Raw genomic sequence first — 20,444 nt, forward strand, 5'->3', positions numbered from 1 at the left:
AGCCACAGCTACTGAAGCCCGTGCGCCTAGAGCCTGTGCTCCACAACAAGAGAAGCCACCGCAATGAGAAGCCCGCGCACTGCAACGAAGACCCAACGCAGCCAAAAATAAATACATAAATGAATTTCAAAAGATAAATAAATACGCTGAGTTTAAGGAACCAGAAGCAGACATCCCAGCGGCCAGAGAAAGGCCTAAACCATAAATTGGGGAATCAGCTTATGGATGGAAGTGAATGAGGTCATCCAAAGAGAGTATGCAGAGTGAAGAGAGGGCCCTTGATAGAACCTGGAAGACACCAGTATTTCAGCGTGTCCTAACCCAATCAAAGATCACCAGGGACAAATCCATAGTCCAATGAAGTCAGGTTTATTGACCCATTGCTAGGAGGAAGACAGCACACCAGAGGAAAAATGAGGTGTCCTACCGAACACAAAGGAATAGAGAGAGTTCTTATAGGATTTGAGGGAGAGGTGGAATTAGGTGAAATTTAAATGAGGCAATATTTTGGTGGCTCAAAGCAAAGCAGAACTGCGTCTGGACTGCTCAGTGGACTCAGGGTCCTGTTTGGAAACAATAAAGTTAAGGCAGATGTGGAGTATATGTTTAGAAATCCCTTATCTGAGTCTCTGCACCTGGGCTGTAAATCCTGTCCTTTTAGTGATTTAACTCCTCCAGGCAAGAGTTTCATTCCTACTTATATAATTTCAAACAGCAAAATTTCTGACTGTCTATGATTTTAGAAAACAAAGTTGCTCGGTAAGAAAGAAGTAGTCACTCAAAGGAGGGAGTTGTTATGACATTTTATAGTTGCAGTATATCCTTGGGGAAAATATTGTTTCTTATTAACTGTGCAGCTGGCTTTATCTGTGCCCGTTATTCCAGCCTGATGAACACCACAGCAGATTTTTACAGTCAGAATGAATTTTTAGGTTTTCAAGGGACACACAATGGAGGTGGAATCTGCAAAGCCTAAGTGTAGTGAGTAGGCAGTGTGGACAAAAAAATGTTGCCTGACAAGTCAGTAAACAAAGAATGTTTCCTGCCATCCAGCCTTCAGGCATTGCAGCCACCCCTGAACGGTGCACCCTGAGGGGAATTCTGGAGGGAGAAAAACAGGATACTAGTCCTAGATAGTTAAGATGCATACCAAAGGAATAATTTCAATCAGCCCAGACTCTTGCATCTTCCCATGCACAGGCACTAAAACAATTAACTGGAGATGACTGGAGATGTTTCTTGTGTGTGATTAGCAGTAATCTTTAGATGTTCACTACATGTTTTTTTCAGGAAAAACTCCTTGCTCCTCCCTTACCTTTTGGAACAGTCCTTCAGAGCTACCTGAGAGGCTGCCATCCCCGGCTATAGTCCTCAGTAAGGCTGCGAATAAAACAAAGTTCTCAGCTTTTAGGTGGTGTACTTATTTTTAGTCAACAGTAGGAAGAAAACTAAATTGTTAGGTCTCACAAAGCGGGAAGGTGATTGTTGGTATTGAACACGAAGAACCTCTTGGTGGTCTAGTCTAGTATAGTGTGCCGCTGTCAAATATGGTAGCCATTAGCCGTAGGTGGCTATTTAAATGTAATTTAGGGCTTCCTTGGTGGCGCAATGGTTGAGAGTCCGCCTGCCGATGCAGGGGACACGGGTTCGTGCCCCGGTCCTGGAAGATCCCACATGCCGCGGAGCAGCTGGGCCCGTGAGCCATGGACGCTGAGCCTGCGCGTCCAGAGCCTGTGCTCCGCAACGGGAGAGGCCACAACAGTGAGAGGTCCGTGTACCGCAAAAAAAAAAAAAAAAAAAAAAAAAAAAAAAAAAAAAAGAGTAATAAATGTAATTTAAAGTAATTAATTGGATTTTTAAAATAAACTCAAATAAAAGTTTTTCTTCCTCCATGGCACTTAGCCTCATGTCAAATGTACAGTAGCCACAGACTAGTCGCTACCCTATTGGACAATGCAGCTATAGAATATGTCCATTATTACAAACAGTTCTTTTGAACAGCAGTAAGAGAACTCAGAGTCCCAGGCGACGGTGACCCCTGGGAGTGCAGTCTCCTAAGAGTGATGGGGGTGGAAGCCCTGTGGGAGGTGCAGACACGTAGTGCATAGTATTCTTTCTAAAACTCAGTCCAACAGCGCTACTCTCTCCCTATGACAGCTACCGTGTAACTCGTGCGTACCTCGAACCCACAGCCCAGGCTCAGGGAGCGAGGCTGCACCACTTCATCGCGTTTCCCTGCCTGCACAAACTCACTACCATCCCCACACTCCAACTCCCAACATGCCCCAGGCCCTTCTCCTGCGACTCTGGCTCTTGGACTTCTGGGAAATGTAGTTTTAACAGCGTTCCAATTCGGAAAGGTTCTAGCAGCGAATTGAGGCTCCCAAGAGGCAGTGCGTGGGCTGTTCCTGTCCAGTTCACCGCGGCCGCCATATCTGCCTTGAGGGGCGCCAAAGTCGGCACCCAAGGTTTAGTGCAGCGGTAACTGAGATGCTGGAGTAATGGGAGACCGCGCTGTGCCGCTCCCTGCCATTCCTTAGGTCTCCCCGCTCCGGAGTTGTAGAAACGTCTCAATCCAAGCAGAGCAGACAGGGCCCCAGGGAACCGTAGTAACTGGGCGGCCACAACCACTAGGGGACTTGAAGGCAGCGTCCGACAGCGAACAGCCAGAAGGCCGTTGGGCGGCCTCTTACGCGGAGCGCACGCGCAAATGCTGGGCCTCAAGGCTTCCGTAAACACCAAAGAGCGCCTGCGCAAATGGAGCGCCTCGGGATGGACACGAGGGGGCGCCTTAGCAAAGGTAAGAGTAATAAGTAGTAACGTAACGGTCCCGTTGTTTTTCTGCTGTCCTTTTTCTTATGGTTTGCAAAGCACAGGCCCCTTCATTGCCTCTCTTAATTTGATCCTTAGAGCAGTCATTTTACCAGTGGGGCAACGGGTCAGAGAAAGTCATACAGCCAGAGTCCTATCATCTTAAGAGTGTGGAAGACCACAGATGGTTCAGGATTCAAGGACTCTAGCCCAGGCTCTACCTCTGAGTTGCTGTGTGACCTTGATAGTTCTGTTCCCCTGAGGACCTAAGCTTTCTCACTTGTAAATGGAAATAGGTTATTGGAAGGACTGAATAATAAGATCCGGAAGTGAAACTAAGTTGCCAAGCAAAGTATAAAGGCAAAAGATTATTATAATCGTGTGATTGCAGATTGAGGAGCTATTTCCTCATTATACAAATTGCAAAACTGAGGGCCCCAAGAGGGGCAGGAGCTTGCCCCAGGTCTCAGCAGTCTGTGAGCAAGGGCTAACGCCCAGGCTTCCTGCGTTTGGGCTTGGAGCCCTTCCCTGCACCCCAAGGATTAGTGTCTTTTTTGGACACAGGCTTAGAGAGACGGAGTCTGGAGGAGTCCCTATTTCTTATCCTTCTCCTACCCAACCTGGGCCTAGTGGAGAAAGGCTCTGCTCTGTTGAGATGACTACCAAAGGCCAGAAACTAAGGAGGAACTGGAGAATCCTGAAGACAGAGGACAGTGTTGCTGGAGCTGTACAGACCCTGCTTCCCTGGAGAGTGGCCCAGGTAAAGGAAGGAACTCAAGTGTGACAGATGAAGGGGTAATGTGAAGGGGACAGACCCTGAATGGAAAAGAGTGGGCTCTGTTTCTGAGCCTGGGAGGAATTGGGTGCTCAGGTGATTCCAGTTGGGGCCAGCGACAGCTGGAGGTGGTGCCTGGGCTGGCTTGGATGCTAAGGAGAGGAAGTGATGCCGGTTGAGCTGAGAGGCTGTAGGAGCCACTCCTCCAACCAGGTGGAGCAGTCAGGTGGCACCATAGGCACATCTTACCACCCCTCAAGATCAGGCAGCTGCCCGCCAGGGAAATGAACTTTTCTCTGTCCCTTGGAGCTGGGCTGTACCCAGTTGTTTGACTCTGGAGTGCTCTTAGAGGTTCTGGACATAGGTATAGGAGGGGCTAGGAGACCCTAAGGTCTGGTTGCAGATGGGGCCTCCTCAGGCAAGTCATGAAAGGCAGGTGTTTGTAGAAATAGAAATTCAAGATCCTCCCCACCTCCAAGTATCTATTCTCTGGGCCTTCACTTATCATCTCTGTTTTCAGCAGGGGAAACCGAGGCTAAAGGAAGAAAGAACTTTTCTTCAGGACACACAAGGAGCTGGCGTAAAATTGGACTAGGACAGGGATCTTTCCATTACATGGCAGTGATCAAACATCTTCATCAAACATTTATTGAGTGTCTAATGTATACGCTGAGAAGAGCTACCTTAGGGTACAAACAGAAGCCAGGAGTGCAGTCAGACCTGGCTTTTAACTAGCCCTCCCAGTGACTTAATGTTGGGATCCTTGGCGAGTCACTACCCCACTCTGAGCCTCAGTGTCTGTAGAGTGGGGTGGTAAGCCTTATTCAAGGGCTGTGTTGAGGTATAACTATGAAATAAATGAGTTAAGAACTGTTACGTGTATAGAACACCACCAGGCATGTGGTACATGCTCAGTAAACATTAGCCACTCTTTGTTACTCAGGAACACAGGTGGAGGCCAGCTTCAGATAGGGTTCTCCCAGAGCCCAGCAGGGGCAGAGATGTCGCAGCCCCAGGTCTGTCCATCTCCCAGATACCTCCACTCTGTGCCCAGGGAGCCTGCATTTCTGGAAGTCAAAGGGGGCACTCACATCCCCATTTCCCCCTCTGGCACTGGGAACCTAGCAGGGAGCGTTTACACCTCTACATGCACGTGATTCATTTCCCCACAACCTGGGTCCAGAGTAAAGGTGATTCTTGCCCAAAGCTCACAGCCCTGGACAGTGAGACCAGAACCACAACCCTTTCTCCCGGCAGGACAGAAGTCCCAAAAGGCTGACAGCAGGGCCTTGACTTGTGTGTCCCCTGAACAGAGCAGGAGCCACGGGCAGCGAGGAGCCTGGGTGGGAGACAGGGCCCAACGTCAGATAACCCTACTGCCAGCCCACCCTGTTTGAAGATGGCAGTCTGGCTCAGTGGTAAATTCATCTCTGGTCCAGGCCTCCCTAGTGGAGGTCTGGTTCAAACCCCTTATTCATCGAGGAAGAAAGAGAAGCCCGGAGAGGCCAGGAACTCACCAAGAGCCCCACAGTAAGGTGGGAGTGAGTCGGAGCCAGAACTCAGGTGTCCTGATGTTAGGCCAGGGCTCTGCCTGGCAGCTAGTTTGGAGGGGGCAGGGCTTGGCTCCATCTCCTTCCCCACGGCCACCACAGTCCCGCTTGGAGCCAGCCTCAAATGCAGCCACCTGGGTGGGTTGTGGTTGGGGAGTGGCAGGGTGGGGGTGGGTGCATGGATGGGTAAAGGGAGGGGGGAGCACAGGACCTGGTCAGAGAGAAGCCCAGAGCCGCGCTGGGGCAGGTGGACTGGGGAAGCTCTCCTTGGTGTGTGCGGCTGCTGTAGGATTCTAGGGCCTTGTTAATCAGTCTGAGGCAGCAGAAGATAAAGCTACCACGGGAGCACACTCCTGGAGGAGGGGAGCAAAGCAGATTCAGGAATGAGTCACAGAGCCCAAGCCCTAAATTTAGAAGGTGCTGAAGGAGGCAGCCGCCCCCGGGAGAGCACTGTGGAGATGCCCGCTAACGCGGGGCACCAGGGCCTCAGGGAAGGGAGTAGAGATTGGCAGGAGTCCCCTGCACAGCAGTGCCCCATGGAAGCTGGGTCTGTTCTAGGCCTGTTCCAGGTGTGAATTTTGGCCCCAGAATGAACCCCGACCCAAGGCAGAGCCTTCAGCCCCACTCACTGACAGCTCCTAGCAAGCCTTCCCCACACCAGCCTTTCACAGGGTCCTAGGAACCAGCCCCTGGAGTGTGGACATCTCAGTACTGTCCTGCCCGCTGGCTGGGCATAGCCAGGCTCCCTGGGTCCTGCTGCTCTCCTAGCATCCAGTTGTCAGACATTGAGGCCGGGGCTGTGTGGATGCAAGGAGCTCATGCCATTGAGCGAAGGCCTTCCAAAGGGAACCCATCCAGGCCTTTGTAGCTGTTTGGAATTGGGGTGAGGGAGGGGGACAAGATGTCATAGCACTCACTTCTGCTTTATTCTCAGCCCTCCAGGCTCCAAGTGAACCCAGACTGTTTCTTTTCCTCCATGTCAGAAGAGGGAGGCACTGCCTCCAGGTCAAGGAGCAGAGGCTTAGGAAAGAGGCCATGCCTTGGGGACAGCTGGCAGACAGGGGTTAAGGGGCCTCAGGAGACAAGAACTGATAGCAGCTGTAGCGTTTATTGAGTGCTCATTGCTTGCCGGGCACCGTGCTGAGCTCTCCAGTGTGTGAACTCACTTCGTCCCCGAGGCAATGGTATAAGTCCTACTAGCCTACTCATTCTAGAAATGGGAGTACTGAGACACAGAGAGGTTAAGTAACTTGTTCTAGATCACACAGTAAGAGGTTTTAACCCAGACAGCCTGGCTCCATAGCCCAAGCTCTTAACCACTGTGGTAGACTGCTGAGCAGGGTATTTCACCCTGTCTATTCCTCCTCCTCTTCTGTCCTTCCCTCCCCATCCTCCAGTCCCTGTACCCTAGAGTCCTGGGAGCTTCTCTCTGGGCCTTGTGGGGTCTTGCTGCCCAGGGTGCTCCCAGGCTTGGGGGAAAGAAGAGACTAACACAGCTCCACTGCAACCCCCCCACCATGCAGGACTTCACAATTTACAGAGCCCATCCACCTGCCCCAGGCCGGTGGAGAGGCATCTTGAGCACCACCACTTCCACAGGAAGACAGACCAGAGAGGTGCAGGGCCTTGCCCAAGGTCGGCAGGGCCCAGTGTGGAACCATGGAGACTCCTCTTTGGGAGGGCCCCAGGCCCAGATGGCCAGCGCCCCCTCTGCAGGCTGGGTCCTTCTGCTGATGATGTCTTTTGGGCACTGCCGCCTGCAGCAACTCAGTTTGATTGCTGGGTTGATGCAGCCTTCCAAAAGCCCTCAAGTTTCCTGTCAGAGGCTCCTGATCCATCTGCCTGACCCCAGGCCCTCCCCTTGGCTATGTGCTCAGGCTGGGTGGCAGTGGGGGTGGAGGTGTCTTTGTGTGTCTCTGGGGAGGACGAGGTTTTCTGGCCCTTTTACCAGGGCAAGAACTCCAGCCTTGGGACGACAGCCTCTTTTCTGGAAGCCCGCACAACTTCCTTCTTTCGGTTTCTTCGTATTTTTTAATCTCAAAGCTGTGCCCTCAGTGCCCCGACAGGACAGTTTCCACCTCCTGGGACTAGAGGGGCCTCTGGGGAGCACTTAGGATCGCCCGTTGGGTGGGGGAAGGGGCAGAGGGTCCACCCCCCAAACCCCTAGGCTATTGTTCCCACCGGGGAGAGGCTCGTCTAAGAGGCCTGCTTGAGGAGCTCAGGCCTGCCCAGGGACACAGCCCAGCCCAGGTTTAACATGACTTCCCTCGCACCCCTTCTGCCCCTGCCAGGGGACCACACGTGGGGATACCAAGGATAGGTTCTGTTTCTTGCTGGGCCTTATTTTTCTCATTTGTCAAATGAGGCTAAGAGTCCCTGTATAACCTTCCACCTAAGGTTATTGTGAAGGTTAGACAAAATGAGTGTGGCAGGGCTTCCCTGGTGGCGCAGTGGTTGAGAGTCCGCCTGCCGATGCAGAGGACACAGGTTCGTGCCACGGCCCGGGAAGATCCCACATGCGGCGGAGCTGCTGGGCCAGTGAGCCATGGCTGCTGAGCCTGAGCGTCCGGAGCCTGTGCTCCGCAACGGGAGAGGCCACAACAGTGAGAGGCCCGCGTAACGGAAAAAAAAAAAAAAAAATGAGTGTGGCAGACTTTTACTCTGGCCCAGGGCCTCTTCACAGAGAGGATGTGCAAGGCCGTTCGTGTGTGTGTGTGCATGTGTGCGTGTGCACGTGTGTGCAACAGCTGTGACCCCGGTGCTGACTGTACCTTCCCAGGGCAGGCGAGGGACTGGTGTAGCTCTCTGAGGCTTTGTGATGTGGGTATGGCAAAGGGCCTCAGGTACAAGGTTGCCAGATTTAGCAAATATTTGCTACATGCTCATTCTAAAAATGATTTTCCTTATCTGAAAATCAAATTTCACGAGGTGTCCTGTGTTTTATCTGGCATCTCTACTTGGGTGACCTGGTGCACCCAAGCCAGTGTACCCATGTTGGGCTCCCACGCATGAGACTGAGATTGTACGTGGCTGTGTGGGTCTGTGACAGGACATCAGTGTGATGGCACATGGCTGTGACAGTGTCACCAGGAGGAGAGGGGATGTGGGTAACTGTGATTGTGTGCCTCTCTGTGACTCCCTCAGGCTCCAGCGGCTCCCTCAGGGCAGTGCTTGGGCTGTTTGCTCAGGGAGGCCCAGCAGGGGTAGGAGACCCACCCTGGGCAAACACCTAGATCCAGGTCCAGTTGGGACTGGGGTGCCGAGCCTATTGCCACCTGCATCAAACTGTAAAGGACGGGTCCGTCTCAAGACCGAGCCAGCCCTGGGGGCCTCAGGAATCACCTCTCTACTCTGCTCCTTCCTGGTGACATCACACAGGTCATTGCCCAGGCTTCTAGAACGTTGCCCCCAGGATACTGCCTCGTTATCCTAGGCAACCTGGGAATTTTCTCCGACTAAACTGGCAGGGCCAGTTACCCCTGAGGAGAGGGAGTGGGGGGAGAAGGGGTCAGGGGGGGCCTTCTCCTCATCTCCCAGAGGGCAGATCGAGGCAGCCATCCGTCTGACTAGATGATGAGTTGGAGGGAGCACCCCGGAGCAAGTCAAGACCTGGTAGCTCCTCATTGTCCAGGACACTGGACAGGGTGGGGCCCTTGGGCAGAGGATGAATCTTGAAGCAGAGAGAGAGTGGTGACTACCCCAAGGTCACCCCTGAGGTAGTGAAAGTAGTGGTGTATAATGGGGAACAGGGACAGAGCCTTGGGTTAGGAGCTGGGAGACCTAGAATCTTATCTCTGCTTTGTCCCTGCTGGCGGGGACTTTGTTTCTCCATCTGTACAGTTAGGGGCTGTGGCCATATGATGTCAGTCTGAGGGTGTTTAGTCCTGACGGGGACTCAGCGAGGGGAATTGAGGGGAATGTGAGGGACCAGGTCATGGATGGCTCCAGGCAGGTACCCTACCCTATTCCAACAGCTGTCGGGGCAGTGAGCAAGGACTGGTGTGGATATCTCCAAACGACCCCCTACCCCCATTCCAAGAGTCCTGAGGTACTGGAGGTCCCTAGATGGGTTCTGTCTTACTTTGATTCAGGGGCGTCCCCATGCCTCCCACACCTCAGCTGCTCTCTCTGTGAGGGGCATGTGTAAGACCCAGCACTTGCTCAGCACCCTGGGTAATGATTCCTCACATTCTCATGATGCCTCTCGGTTTGCTAAGCACCTTCTCTTTCTCTTACACGCTCCCGCCTTCCACTCCCACTCTGACTCCTGCTTGGTGTTGCCCCATTCTGGGGCTGGGGCCCAGAGAGGCACCTCACCCAACCCACTTTCCGTCAAGGGGCCCTGTGGCTGGTGCAGGGGCTGCAGGGGGCAGAGCAGGGTCATGCTTTGCCAAGCTTTTCCACTGTTTACTCTTTCCTGAGAATCTTAACAACCATCCTATCAAGATGTTACGTTAACACTTTTTTGTTGGAAATATGCCATTTCTGGACAGTGCATTTATTCCTCCCTACCCTTCTCCCTCCGGTTATATTTTTAGTTACTTGGGGGTGAAACTGATATATGTACAACTCTTTTCCTTGCAATAATTCTCAGAGAGCAGGTATTATTATTCTAGATGAAGAAACTGAGGCTCAGAGAGGACATGTCACCTGCTCTTGGTCACACATTTAGGAAATGGTATAGACAGGATTTGAACCCAGTTCCACGGGCCCTTTGCACTTCCAGGCTGTGGGAAGCAGGGATGGCCAAGTCCTAGGACTCCTCTCCAGACTCCTCCCCCAGGTCACCCATCCCAGCCCTCCTAGCCTTCTCTCTGCTGCTCAGGGGTGTTTGAGACAGGATATGAATCTGCTTTGATCCAGGCATGTTTGGGAGGCTGTCATGAACCCTTGAGCCAGAGATACCTAAATTCCTGGGGCTTACGGTGGGCTGCAAGGGCAAATTAATGATGAATAGGATGAGGAGTGATCCTAGCTAGCCTGGCCTAAACCTCCAGGCAGGGTTGAGCCCAGGGCATAGCCATCTGAGCCCAGAGGTACCAGGTCACCCACTTTTACTGCCCCAAGACCCAAAAGATTCATTCTTGGTTAATCTATATTTGAATTTGAGTGTTGGTTTGATTTCTGCCATGTGTACCTCCCTGAGTTTGTGTGTCTCAGGCTGGCAGTGCTCTGGGGGGTGGAGAAGTCCTGTCAGTCTGTCCTCACTGCTATCTCCTGCTGTCACCCCAGCCTTATCTCTTCACCCTAGACTGGGTGATGGGCATGAGAGGGGTACTGCCCTGGTGCCTGCTGTCAGCTGAGATGTGTGTCATTGGGGCCCTAAGAAGGCAGGAGCCGCCAGGCCAGTGCTCCTCTCTCTTTTCCTCGTGGCAGATCCCAGAAGCTACAGTTCACAAAGCAGGCTCTGTGTACCCCTCTTTGAATCTCCCATTAGCCTGGGTATGAGGCTGTCAGATAAAACCATTGAAGCCAGGGGAGGGGCAGTGAACTGCCTAGGGTTGGGGTGGAGGCAGAGGACATGCATAGCAGAGAGCCAGAGCCCTGGCCTCCTGAACCCAGATCCAGCCCCCCTGACACCCATTTCTACACACTTAAAGAATGTGGGTTAGAAGGGGTGAGGGTGATTATCTGACTATGCCCCTCACACTGGAGATCTAAGGTCATCACACAAGCCTCATGGGGACCTGCAATTCATTTTACAAGATTTACTTTGCAGAATGGACCTTGGGGTCACTTGCCATCAGGGCTCCCTGCTCACCCCCTCCACTTTTAAAATTGGGCCTGATTCACACACATCTCAGAGCCCTAAGCACTTCAGGAAGAAACACCTCTATTTGTGAACCCACCGTGACAACTCCTTATCTTTCTCGAGCACCTTTAAGAAAAGCTGTTCCATCCCAGAGCTCTAGGATGGTGAGGCTAGGAGGTTATACATTCTGATGCTTACATTCTACAGATGGGAAACTAAGGCTCAGAAAGGTGATGGGGACAGCCAGAGCAGAGAAAGGAACCCTGGGGTGGGAGGAGGCTGAGATCTGGGTTCTGGGAAGGATGGCCATGTACTCACCATGTGTCAGTGGGCAAGTGGTGGGCACTTGTGCCCTATTAGCTGCCCATCCAGGGGAGCTCACCACGGGCCCTAGCTCTCCCTAGCCCTCTGCAGTCAAGGGCCAGTCACTAGGGTCAGTGAATGCTAGCCTTGGGCCCATTGCCACACTCATACTGGCCTCACCTCAGAGAAATTAAACTTATTGGCCTCAGTTCACACGGGGCAGCTGGAGGCAGAGCTGGCACTAGGACCCAGGGGGGCAGGTAGCAGCCTCCCTGGCTGAAAGGGGTGGCTGGAGTACTGGTGGACCTACCTCCCCTGTGGCTGTGGAGCTCTGGACAGCTCCGCCTGGGGAGGGACAGGGTAGCCCCAGAGCTCTGGGGCCAGATGCTCTTGAGACCCTTGTCTAATCCATGGGAGGTGTGTGAATACATGCAGGGGTGCTCGGGAGGGGTGGTGGTGGACAAGGGCCAGAGTCGGGCTGGAGGAAAGCCTGGTTAAAGCTCCCAGCCGGGAGTGAGATGGGAGTGGAGATTTACCCACGTCTAGCCAGCCTGTGAACCTTGAGGCTAGTGGTTGTTGGGGGATGCAAGCTGTGGGCTCTTGATTGTGGTGGGGGGAGTGTGCCCATCTTTGGGTCTCTGGGTGGTTCCTTGTGTTTAAGTAGGTTGTTGCAGAGGTGTGTACCTGTGAGTATGGAGGGTGTTGGGGAGAAGGGGTTCGCAGGTAACTTCCAGAATCCCTCTTCGAGCACCTCCTCGCCCTTCTTCTCAGAGCCCACTCTATCTGGGCCCCTCCCCGACCCCTGCCTGAGGACTGGTCGGGCCAGGTCCCCTTCGGAGGCGGGTGGGGCGGCGCTAGGACCCGGCGGGGCGGGGTGGGGCGGGGCTCCGAGACCCATCTGCTGTACCTCCGCAGCCAGGAAAATACCGAGCGCTGGCGAGCGGAGACCCCGGAGCCCCCAGCCTAGCTCGCAGAGAGGGAGGGAGGGAGCGGGGGCGCGCGGGGCGGGGGGGGGCGCGTGGGGCGGGGCCGGCGGTGGGACCCACTGCTCCTCCCCCCAGAGCCCCCGCGCGGCCCCGGTCGCCCGGGCAGCGCGGTGGCGGCGGCGGCGGCGGCGGCGGCAGAGGCGCTCGCACCTCCGGCCCCGGCGGGCCCAGGCGGAGCAGCTGGCACAGGTGAGCGGGCCGGCCCCGCGAGCACCCCACCCCGCCCCCACCACGGGCCCCTCGCCGGCGCCGCTGCCGAGTTAGTTGAGCCAGTCCGGCAAGCGCTGCGCGGACCCCGCCGGGCCGTCTGTCACCTCGGGTCGCGGCCTCCCCCGGGTCCCGACGGCCCCCCCCCGCACCCGATACGCAGCCCTCACTCCGGCCCCCAAACCGGAGGTCTGGGTCGCTCCTAGCGGAGGGGTCGGGGGGCGTACTGCTCTGTACCGGCGGTGCGCGCTGGCCAGCCCCTGCCTGTCTCTCTCTACCCGCCAGGACCCCGGACAGCCGCACCCGCGCCCCCAGCGCACTGACTCCGGTTCCCAAACCGGTCTTTCAGGTCCCTGGAAGGTGGCGTCAGCATCTGCAGCCGCGTCGACGTTGTTGGAGCTTCCGCGGAAGACCCAGGAAAGCCGGACTAGGACCAGGGCCCTGGGCCTCCCCATGGAGAAGTCAGCTGCCTCAACTGAGCCCCAGGGGCCTCGGCCAGTCCTGGGCCGCGACAGCGTCCAGGTGCCCGACGACCAGGACTTCCGCAGCTTCCGGTCAGAGTGTGAGGCCGAGGCGGGCTGGAACCTGACCTACAGCAAGGCCGGCGTGTCTGTGTGGGTGCAGGCTGTGGAGATGGATCGTACCCTGCACAAGATCAAGGTAGGGTTGCCCTGCAGCAGGTGTAGTCTGCACTGCACCCTTACTTCCTCTGACCAGGGAGTCTCCTGGTCCTCCCGCAGGGTTACAGACACCCAGTTGGACACCTCAGACTCTCCTGTGAGAAACCAGGAGGAGGCACAGTTTGCTGGGCAAGCCTCCATCTCACAGATGGGCCAACTGAGGCCTGGAGAGGGGGTGTGACTCCCTCTGGCTCACTCAGCCAGAACCCAGGCTTCTGCACACCCCTGCCTGATCCGGGGAGGTGGGCTGCTGTCAGCCCTACCTAGGAGAATGGTCTCCCTCAGGGAGCCCTCTACCCATGGAAGCCTTCACCACGTCCTGACTTGAGTCATCTGAGGAGGGAGACTGAGCCCTTCTCTCCTGAATTCCTGGTTCTCTCAGCCTGAGCTGGGTCTCTTCCCCCACTCTCTGCACCCTTGGGTGCCAGGGACCTGATTCCTTCCTGTCTGATGCCCTGCTCTTCCCCCTTCCCTCCTGCCTGTTCCCTGAGTCTCTCCTGCAGGAACTCAGGATCCTGGCTGGCAGATCCTGAAAGCAGGGCTTAGATGTCTCTGCCTTACACAGGGCCAGACTGGGGGTGGCCTGGGGGAGGAGAGGACAGCAGATGCAGGGAAGATGTAGGCACATTCAGTCTCCCTCACAGCCATCAACCCCATTCCTCACAACCCCCTGATTTTCTTCTCTTTGCCAAGATAGGGCCGGCTTGGGGTTTGGGACCCCGTGAGCCCACCTACCCTGGGGAACTAGATGGGGAATAGGCTGGTGAAGACTCTGATTAGAGGCCTCGGTAGCTTCCTCCAACACAACACATCTGGCATTGCTGTGAGTGCCCCTTTTCAAGGGGGCAGGTCTCCCTTCAGTGGGGTCCTGGCAGTAGACTGTACCCTTCCCTTTCTCTTGCCTCACCCTTCCTGCTGTCCTTCTCGAACATGTGGAGGAGTGTATTCCTGTGGTGGAGACGGGCAGAGGTGGAAGCAGGACACTGAACTCAGAGGGCACTCCTGGCCTCCCCCTACTTCATTCAGCCCCTCTTGCCTGGGACCTGCTCTTGGATTTGGATTTAGCTCCGGCATCATGGCCTCATACCAGGGCCAGAGATGTCTGACCTTCCCTCTCTGACCCTGTGCCTTTCTGCCTCACTTTGTCTTAGTCATTTAGACCTTTGTCCACCTGTCCCCGTGTGGTCTTCTGGCTCACCCATTCTGTCTTCCCTTCTTCCTTCTATAATTCTCTGTCTGCACCCTGGCTATCTGACTGTCTCTTTCTCTCTGGGTTTCCATGTGTGTCTCCCCTACTGGGAGACTCTACCCAGGCCTGAGGACCCTGGGCTGGGGCCTTCCCGGAGGCCTGACCTGTGTCTGAGCCTGAGGAGCAGGAAAGGGAAGGGCAGCTGGTATGTTCCAGCTTAGTGCTCTCTGAGGACAGGGACAGGTCCTATCCTTCTTTGCATCCTCAGCCTCCAACACAGACAGAGCAGGGATGTTTGTTGAATGAAGGATGGAAGGAAGGAAGGAACGAAGAAACAAACTGAATAAAAAGTGAGCAAAGTTGTTGTGAGAACAAGGTTGTTTTCCTCACTGTGACCTAGGAAAGGCTCAAAGGCTGGGCTGTGCAGTGGGGTGGGGAAGTGTAATTTCCCCACCAAGCTGGCTCTCCAGAAGGAAGAGAAGGGGAAAGTCTGAACTGAGACCAGTACTCCCACCCTCTGTGTCAACAGGGCGGAGCTGCCGCCTCCATCTGGCTTGGTTAATGAATAAACCCAGCCTAGTCCAGGACTGGAGTTGGCAGTTACAGGGGCCAGAGTGCCACAACGGACCCCTTGTGGGCAGATCAGATTTGTCAGGTGTTCTTCCTTGGGAGTGGAGGGGACTTGTAAAAACGGGGGTATTGTGGGCTTGTGGTCAGGGCATACACCTGACCTTCCTTCCCTCTCAGACTCAGCAGAGGTTGGAGGTGCCTTTACAACCCCAGTTTCATACTCACCCCTCACTGGGGTGCAAGTATGGACACCGAGGTCCAGGGGCCAGCCCAGGCTCACACAGCCAGGTCCCAGCAGAGCCAGACTTGGCACCCAGACCTTTAGCCTCCCTGCCTAGTTCTCTCTGTTGTGCTCCCCACAGTGGAGGGGGACTGGGGCCAGGAGGTGAGCAGAGCTGGGGCCTAAGGAGGAGGCTGGGGCCTTGGTTACGGGCATCCCGAGATCTCTGATCCCCTCAGCACAGCCAGATGGAGCTGTGGGGGACAGGCAGAGGTCTCTGAGCTCCCCATCCCCAAGATTCCAGGAATCCATTTCTGGTAAGAGCCCCTGCTCTGAGCCAAGCGTTTCTCTCCATGGTCTAATTTACCCTCCGGCCAGTCCTGGGCAGTAGTAGAATTGTCTCCATGATACAAACAAAGAAACTGAGGCTGAGAGAGGTGATGTCACTTGCCTAAGGTCATATCAGCTGAGGCAGGAGTGGAACCCAGGCCAGCCTGGCTCCAGAGCCCCTGCCTCTCTCAGCTTGGGCTCACATCTTAGTCAACATTCTGGCATTTGACCCCATCAATAACTCTTTGAAGGACGTGGTGTTCTCATCATCCCATTCTTGTTTGATAAATGAGAAAGCTGAGGCCCAGAAAGGGGAGTGGCTTGTCAAGGTCACACAGCAGGTCTGAAGCAGAGTCCCCAGGGATGATTGGGTCACTCCGGGAGGCTGCGACTCAACCACAGTTATTTGTTGAGCTCCCCCCTCCCCACAGCCTGTTCTGGGCCTGCCCTCTGTGCTGGAAAAGCCAGCTGCCTCCTGTACATGCCCTGTGTGTATGATCCCAGTTTGGGGGAGAGGGTCCACCTATCTGCCTACCTGATTGATTTCCTCCACCTCACTCCCTTTCTCCCAGACTTATCTTCTCCCTGCCCCTGTGTCCAGAGGTTCCTGGAAGAAACTGTGGCTCTGGCCCAGCATTTGGAGCCAGGACAAAGGGACAGGGCTGCTGGAGGCCACCTCTTCCCTTTCCCTCCCTCCTGGCCTCCAGCCTAGTCTGGTCCCAAGCCTGCACTGTGCTCCGGGCACTGGAGAGGAGGCAGATACCACTTCCTGAGAGGTCAGGCTTCGTCCCAAAGGCAGACACTGAACATGGATCCTGGGTCCAAGCAGAGGGAAGCTTGGAACCTGAATACAGGTCTCTCAATGCCCAGGCCAGGCTTCCCCACAGCTCCTGTAGCAGTAGAGAAATGGGGAACCAGGGGGTCTGCCATTTATTCAAGCAGGGCTAGCTGGGGAAGAGGCTGAGGTCTAGTCCTGGCTATGGTATTCTTTTGCTGTGTTTGTGACTGTGGGCACATCCCTGCCCTCTCTGGGTTATGTCTCCATCTGTGCCATGGGGCTCTTCTGGCTCCAAGGGCCTCTAAACTCAACGCCTGAGCTGGGGCCCATGGAGAGGGATGAGGCACAGGGGACAGAAAGCAGGAGATGACACAGCCTGCCCAGCCCTGCCCTGGATGCTCATGTGCTCGGGCTCTCTGATGCTGCTGCGTACCTAGCCACCTGAGAGGCAGAGGAGACCTGGCCCCTGTCCTCAGAGGTGTCCAGACCTTGGTGGAGAGAAGACTGACAATTCCAGGTGACCTCCTGCCCACTGCTTGAGGCAGGTGTCCATAGGCAGACCACAGAGGCAGGAGTGGGCCCGGTGGGTAGGGGCCTTGAGGGGCTTGATGGTTGAACTGGGGTGCAAGGTCTCCTGGGGGAGTGCAGCTGAGAACCTGAGGTTCCTCTTGCCACAGGAAGCTGGGTGGTGGGGACCTATCTCCTCTGATTTCCTGTCCTACAAGTCCTCCTCTTCCCCTTTGGGGGAAGCTTCAGTGACCCCTCCCTGACCTGTCTCACTGTCCACCTGCATCCACACCACAGGCCCCCTGGGTTCCAAGCTCTTAAGCCAGTGCTCTGGCCTGTCCCCTCTCAGCACCTCATTCTCTCCCCCTGTAAAATTTGGGATCATCTCAGGGATCTCCAAGGGCCCTTCTCACTCTTAATGGTCCATGGGGCTCAAAAGGGTCATGGGGAAGGTGGGGACAGTTGCAGGGCCAGGTGTTTTCTTCATGTTGTCCCACTGAGTCTTCACAACTGTCCTATGGCATGAGTCTTATGAACTCCATTGAACAGATGTGAAAGCTGAGGTTCAGGGCAAGAATTCACTTGTGCAGTCAAACAGCTAGAAGGTAGCTGAGGCAGGATCAGAGCCCAGGTCCTTGAGACTCCAAGGCCAAGATCTCTTCACTCCCTTGGGCCTGCTTATTAGCACCATTGGGCCCTTCCGTCTCCTGGACCCTGTGGCTCAGAACCTACCCCTGTCTTCTGCCTTCGGTCTCGCTGTACTGTGCCATTGTGGGAGGGCACCCTGGAGTGGTCCCAGCTGAGCAAGAGCCCAGTCCTTACTGTGTGACCTTGGGGGGTCACTTCACCTTTACGAGTCAGTCTTCTTATCTGTGGTGGCAGAGGCAGGAGTTAATTGAGTTTTAGGGGTTTGGATTCAGTGAGTTCAGGTTCAGGCTGGGCCTCTGCCGCCTCTGGGGCTCAGTTTCCCTCCTCTACAGGAAGAACTTCCTTCTTTACAGGAAGTTGCTGGGCAGGTGGTTTGTAGAGGCTGTCCTGGCCTTAGGCCATGGTAAAGGCTTCTGCACTGCTGGACACAGAGTAAGGACGGAGCTAAGGCCATGACAGTCTGTGCCATCTTAGAGGTCCCTAGATGGGGCTCCTGAATCCAGGCTGAGGCCCTGAGACCCCTGTCCTGGATGGCTCTAGCTCTGACTTGGTGTGAGGGCAGCTGGAGGAAGTAGTCCAGAGCTGTCCTCAGGACACAGGCTCCCAGAGAGCATGCCCCCAGCGAGTCAGGGTCTGGACCTTCAGGTGCAGGAAATCAGAGAGAGGAAAGGTCGGGGGTGGCTGGAGGCTTTAGGGAAGCCTTTCTGGAGATGCCTGGGTTGGTCTGAGGCCATAGGGGGAGAGCACAGGGTCCAGAGTCCTGGCCATGTGGCCTTGGGCAGATTGCTGCCCCTGCCTAGGCTTTAGCTTCCTCATCTGTCACATGTGAATAGTAGTGCTGCCCTGCCTGTCTTTGGGCACTTGATTCAGTTTGGGGACAAAGAAGGAAATCAAACGAACCCTGCCCTCAAGGAACTCCCAGTTGGATGCTGGGACAGACACTTATCACAGGAGCTGCAGAGACCCAGAGCAGGCCTCTTAACCAGCCTTGGGGGCCAGGGAAGGCTTCACAGAGGAGGAATTCTCAGGTGATCTGTTTGGAATTGGGTAGAGAATGAGGAGTACAAGTTTGACGGCATTGGGAGCATTTCATACAGAGGAACAGCTGTGTAAAGACCCAGAGGCAGGAAACAGGGCAGTGCATTAGGAGAGCTGCAGGTGGTTCATTGTGGGGCTTGGAACTCAGGGGTCTGGAGGTGATTAGACAGCTAGACCAAGGCTCTAGGATTTGGGTCCTGGAGGTTCTAGGGTACCAAGGGAGGGTTTTAGACAAGGTGGGTGGTAGGAAGATGCTGCTGTATTTGTCTGGACAGACATGCCAAGGCCTGCACTAAAGCAGAGACTGTGGGGAATGGAGCAAGGGATTGCATCCAGAAAGATTTAGGAGGGATAAAGGATGGGACATGGTGGTTACAGCATAACTCTTGTGCAAGCTGGGATGTAAGATAGTATGGACGTGCAGCCCCCTGCGGGCAAGGGACTGGTGGGGTGGGTGCCTTCAGTCAGTGTCCATCCACGCTGGGGCTAGAAGAGCCCTCAGCCCCCAGGCTGGCTCTGTTCCTCCATGACCAGGTCCCCAGGCTCTGGCTTTTAAACTTTAACGAGCCCCAGCTCAGTTTCCAGCCGAGAGTCTTTAAAGTTTCAAGAGATGAGAGAAAGGAGGCAGTCCTGGAGACAGATGGGTTTTCTTTCTTCCCCTGTGTCTCCATGCCTGGCTGGGCCACCTGGAGCCAGGGCTGCGGGTGCCATGACCCCGGAGGCCTGGTGCTCTTTAGGGTTCTGGGACCTTAGCTGGGCCGCTCCAGTCTGTTCGTGAGGGGCCAGCGGCCACCGAGATAGATGGGAATTAAAACTCTATTCCCACCCTGCCCCCTTACCTTTACCCCTGATCTGGGCAGGTGAGCATCCACCCTCCCCCCAAGCAACAGGTGAGAGGAAAGGTGCTCAGACCATGCATTGGGCTTGAGGTGTCTCTGTCCCTCCCTGGGCCTCACTTCAGGCATGCTTGGTCTGGCCTCAATGCTCTGGGACCCCTGGAGCTGTAGAAACACAGGGAGTGGAAGAAAGTATCAGGCCCAGAACTTAGTGATGGGTCCCACACCAAATACAGACTCCTCTCACCTGTCATTAAAGAGAGGCTGGGCAGGTGGCACTGGGCAGCTGGAGCTGTTCTCTGGGGTTTTAGCATAATAATTGCCTCCCTGCCTCTCAGCCTGGCTCCCTGAAGGCAGCTACTTGCTACCTCTGACCTCTCTCTAGAATTCTTATGTCTTGGGGCAGTTGAACAATGCCTGCAAGTTTACCTCCCTCCCCTTCCCCTCCGCCACCCAATGGGAAGTACAGGTAAATACTGCCTTTGGTCTCCTCTGCATTGCCTGGGCCATTTAATCTCATCCTTTGAGTTCCCTGTCACAACCTGCATCTAACCTTGGTTTCCTGAGAAATCCCACTACCATCTCCTTGATGCCTCCTCCCTGTTTTTGGACCCTTCTAGATTTCCTGGGACCTTGTACTAGACCAGGGAAGTGATGAGTCTTAAGGCAGAGGCCTGACAGCCAGAGGGGATGGAGTTCCCTTGTGTGTCTCCAACATTCATTCATTCAACGCATATTTATTGTTCACATACTGTATACCAAGTATATCCAGGAATTTAGTGGCAAACCAGACAGATCAGACGCTGTTGTCATGAGTTTACATCCTGAGGGGGAGACAAGCAAAATAGAAGCAAATAACTAAATAAGATGCCAGATGGTTGTTGTGTGTTATGAAGGCAAGATGATGTGATGGGAGTTGTCTGGCCTTCTGTATTTGGGCCTTCTGTGTGTGGAACTGGATTGTATGTGCCTGTGTGTGTGATCTGGTCCTTAGTTGGGTAGACTGTGAGCCCCTCAGGGGCAGGGCACCTGACAAAGGTCATTAAATCCATATTGAATGTGTTTGTGTGTGTGTGTACACGTGCCTAAGGTTGGGTGTATGTGCCTCTGAGTGTGGGACTCTGTGTGTGTTTCTGTGTCTGACATTACTTTGTGTGTGTGAGTCACACCCCCTCACTGCAGCAGAGTTGTCTCTGATCCAGTTATGTCTCCTCAGCTGTCTCCCAGTGGCTTCCGCCCCCCAGCTCAGCTCTGGCTCTGCCTG

The 20,444-nt window shown here is 54.9% G+C and overlaps 1 protein-coding gene across 4 annotated transcripts in view; it reads left to right on the forward strand.

The window, feature by feature from the left end:
• The first annotated feature begins 2,419 nt into the window (after positions 1–2,419).
• STARD10 (StAR related lipid transfer domain containing 10) overlaps positions 2,420–20,444 on the forward strand; it is a 33,866-nt gene continuing 15,841 nt past the window's right edge. The window contains exons 1-2 of one of the 4 annotated variants that reach the window (XM_082627676.1): positions 2,420–2,800; positions 12,734–13,044. In XM_082627676.1, the coding sequence (XP_082483802.1) occupies positions 2,758–2,800; positions 12,734–13,044 (354 nt within the window). In that variant the 5' untranslated portion in view covers positions 2,420–2,757. Of the gene's footprint in view, positions 2,801–3,375; positions 3,572–12,194; positions 12,367–12,669; positions 13,045–20,444 lie in introns of those variants that run through there. The other 3 variants (XM_082627679.1, XM_082627677.1, XM_082627678.1) reach the window with 3 other exon arrangements.

Source organism: Mesoplodon mirus (assembly GCF_964341445.2).
Source record: "Mesoplodon mirus genome assembly, chromosome: 7".
NCBI lineage: Eukaryota > Metazoa > Chordata > Mammalia > Artiodactyla > Ziphiidae > Mesoplodon > Mesoplodon mirus.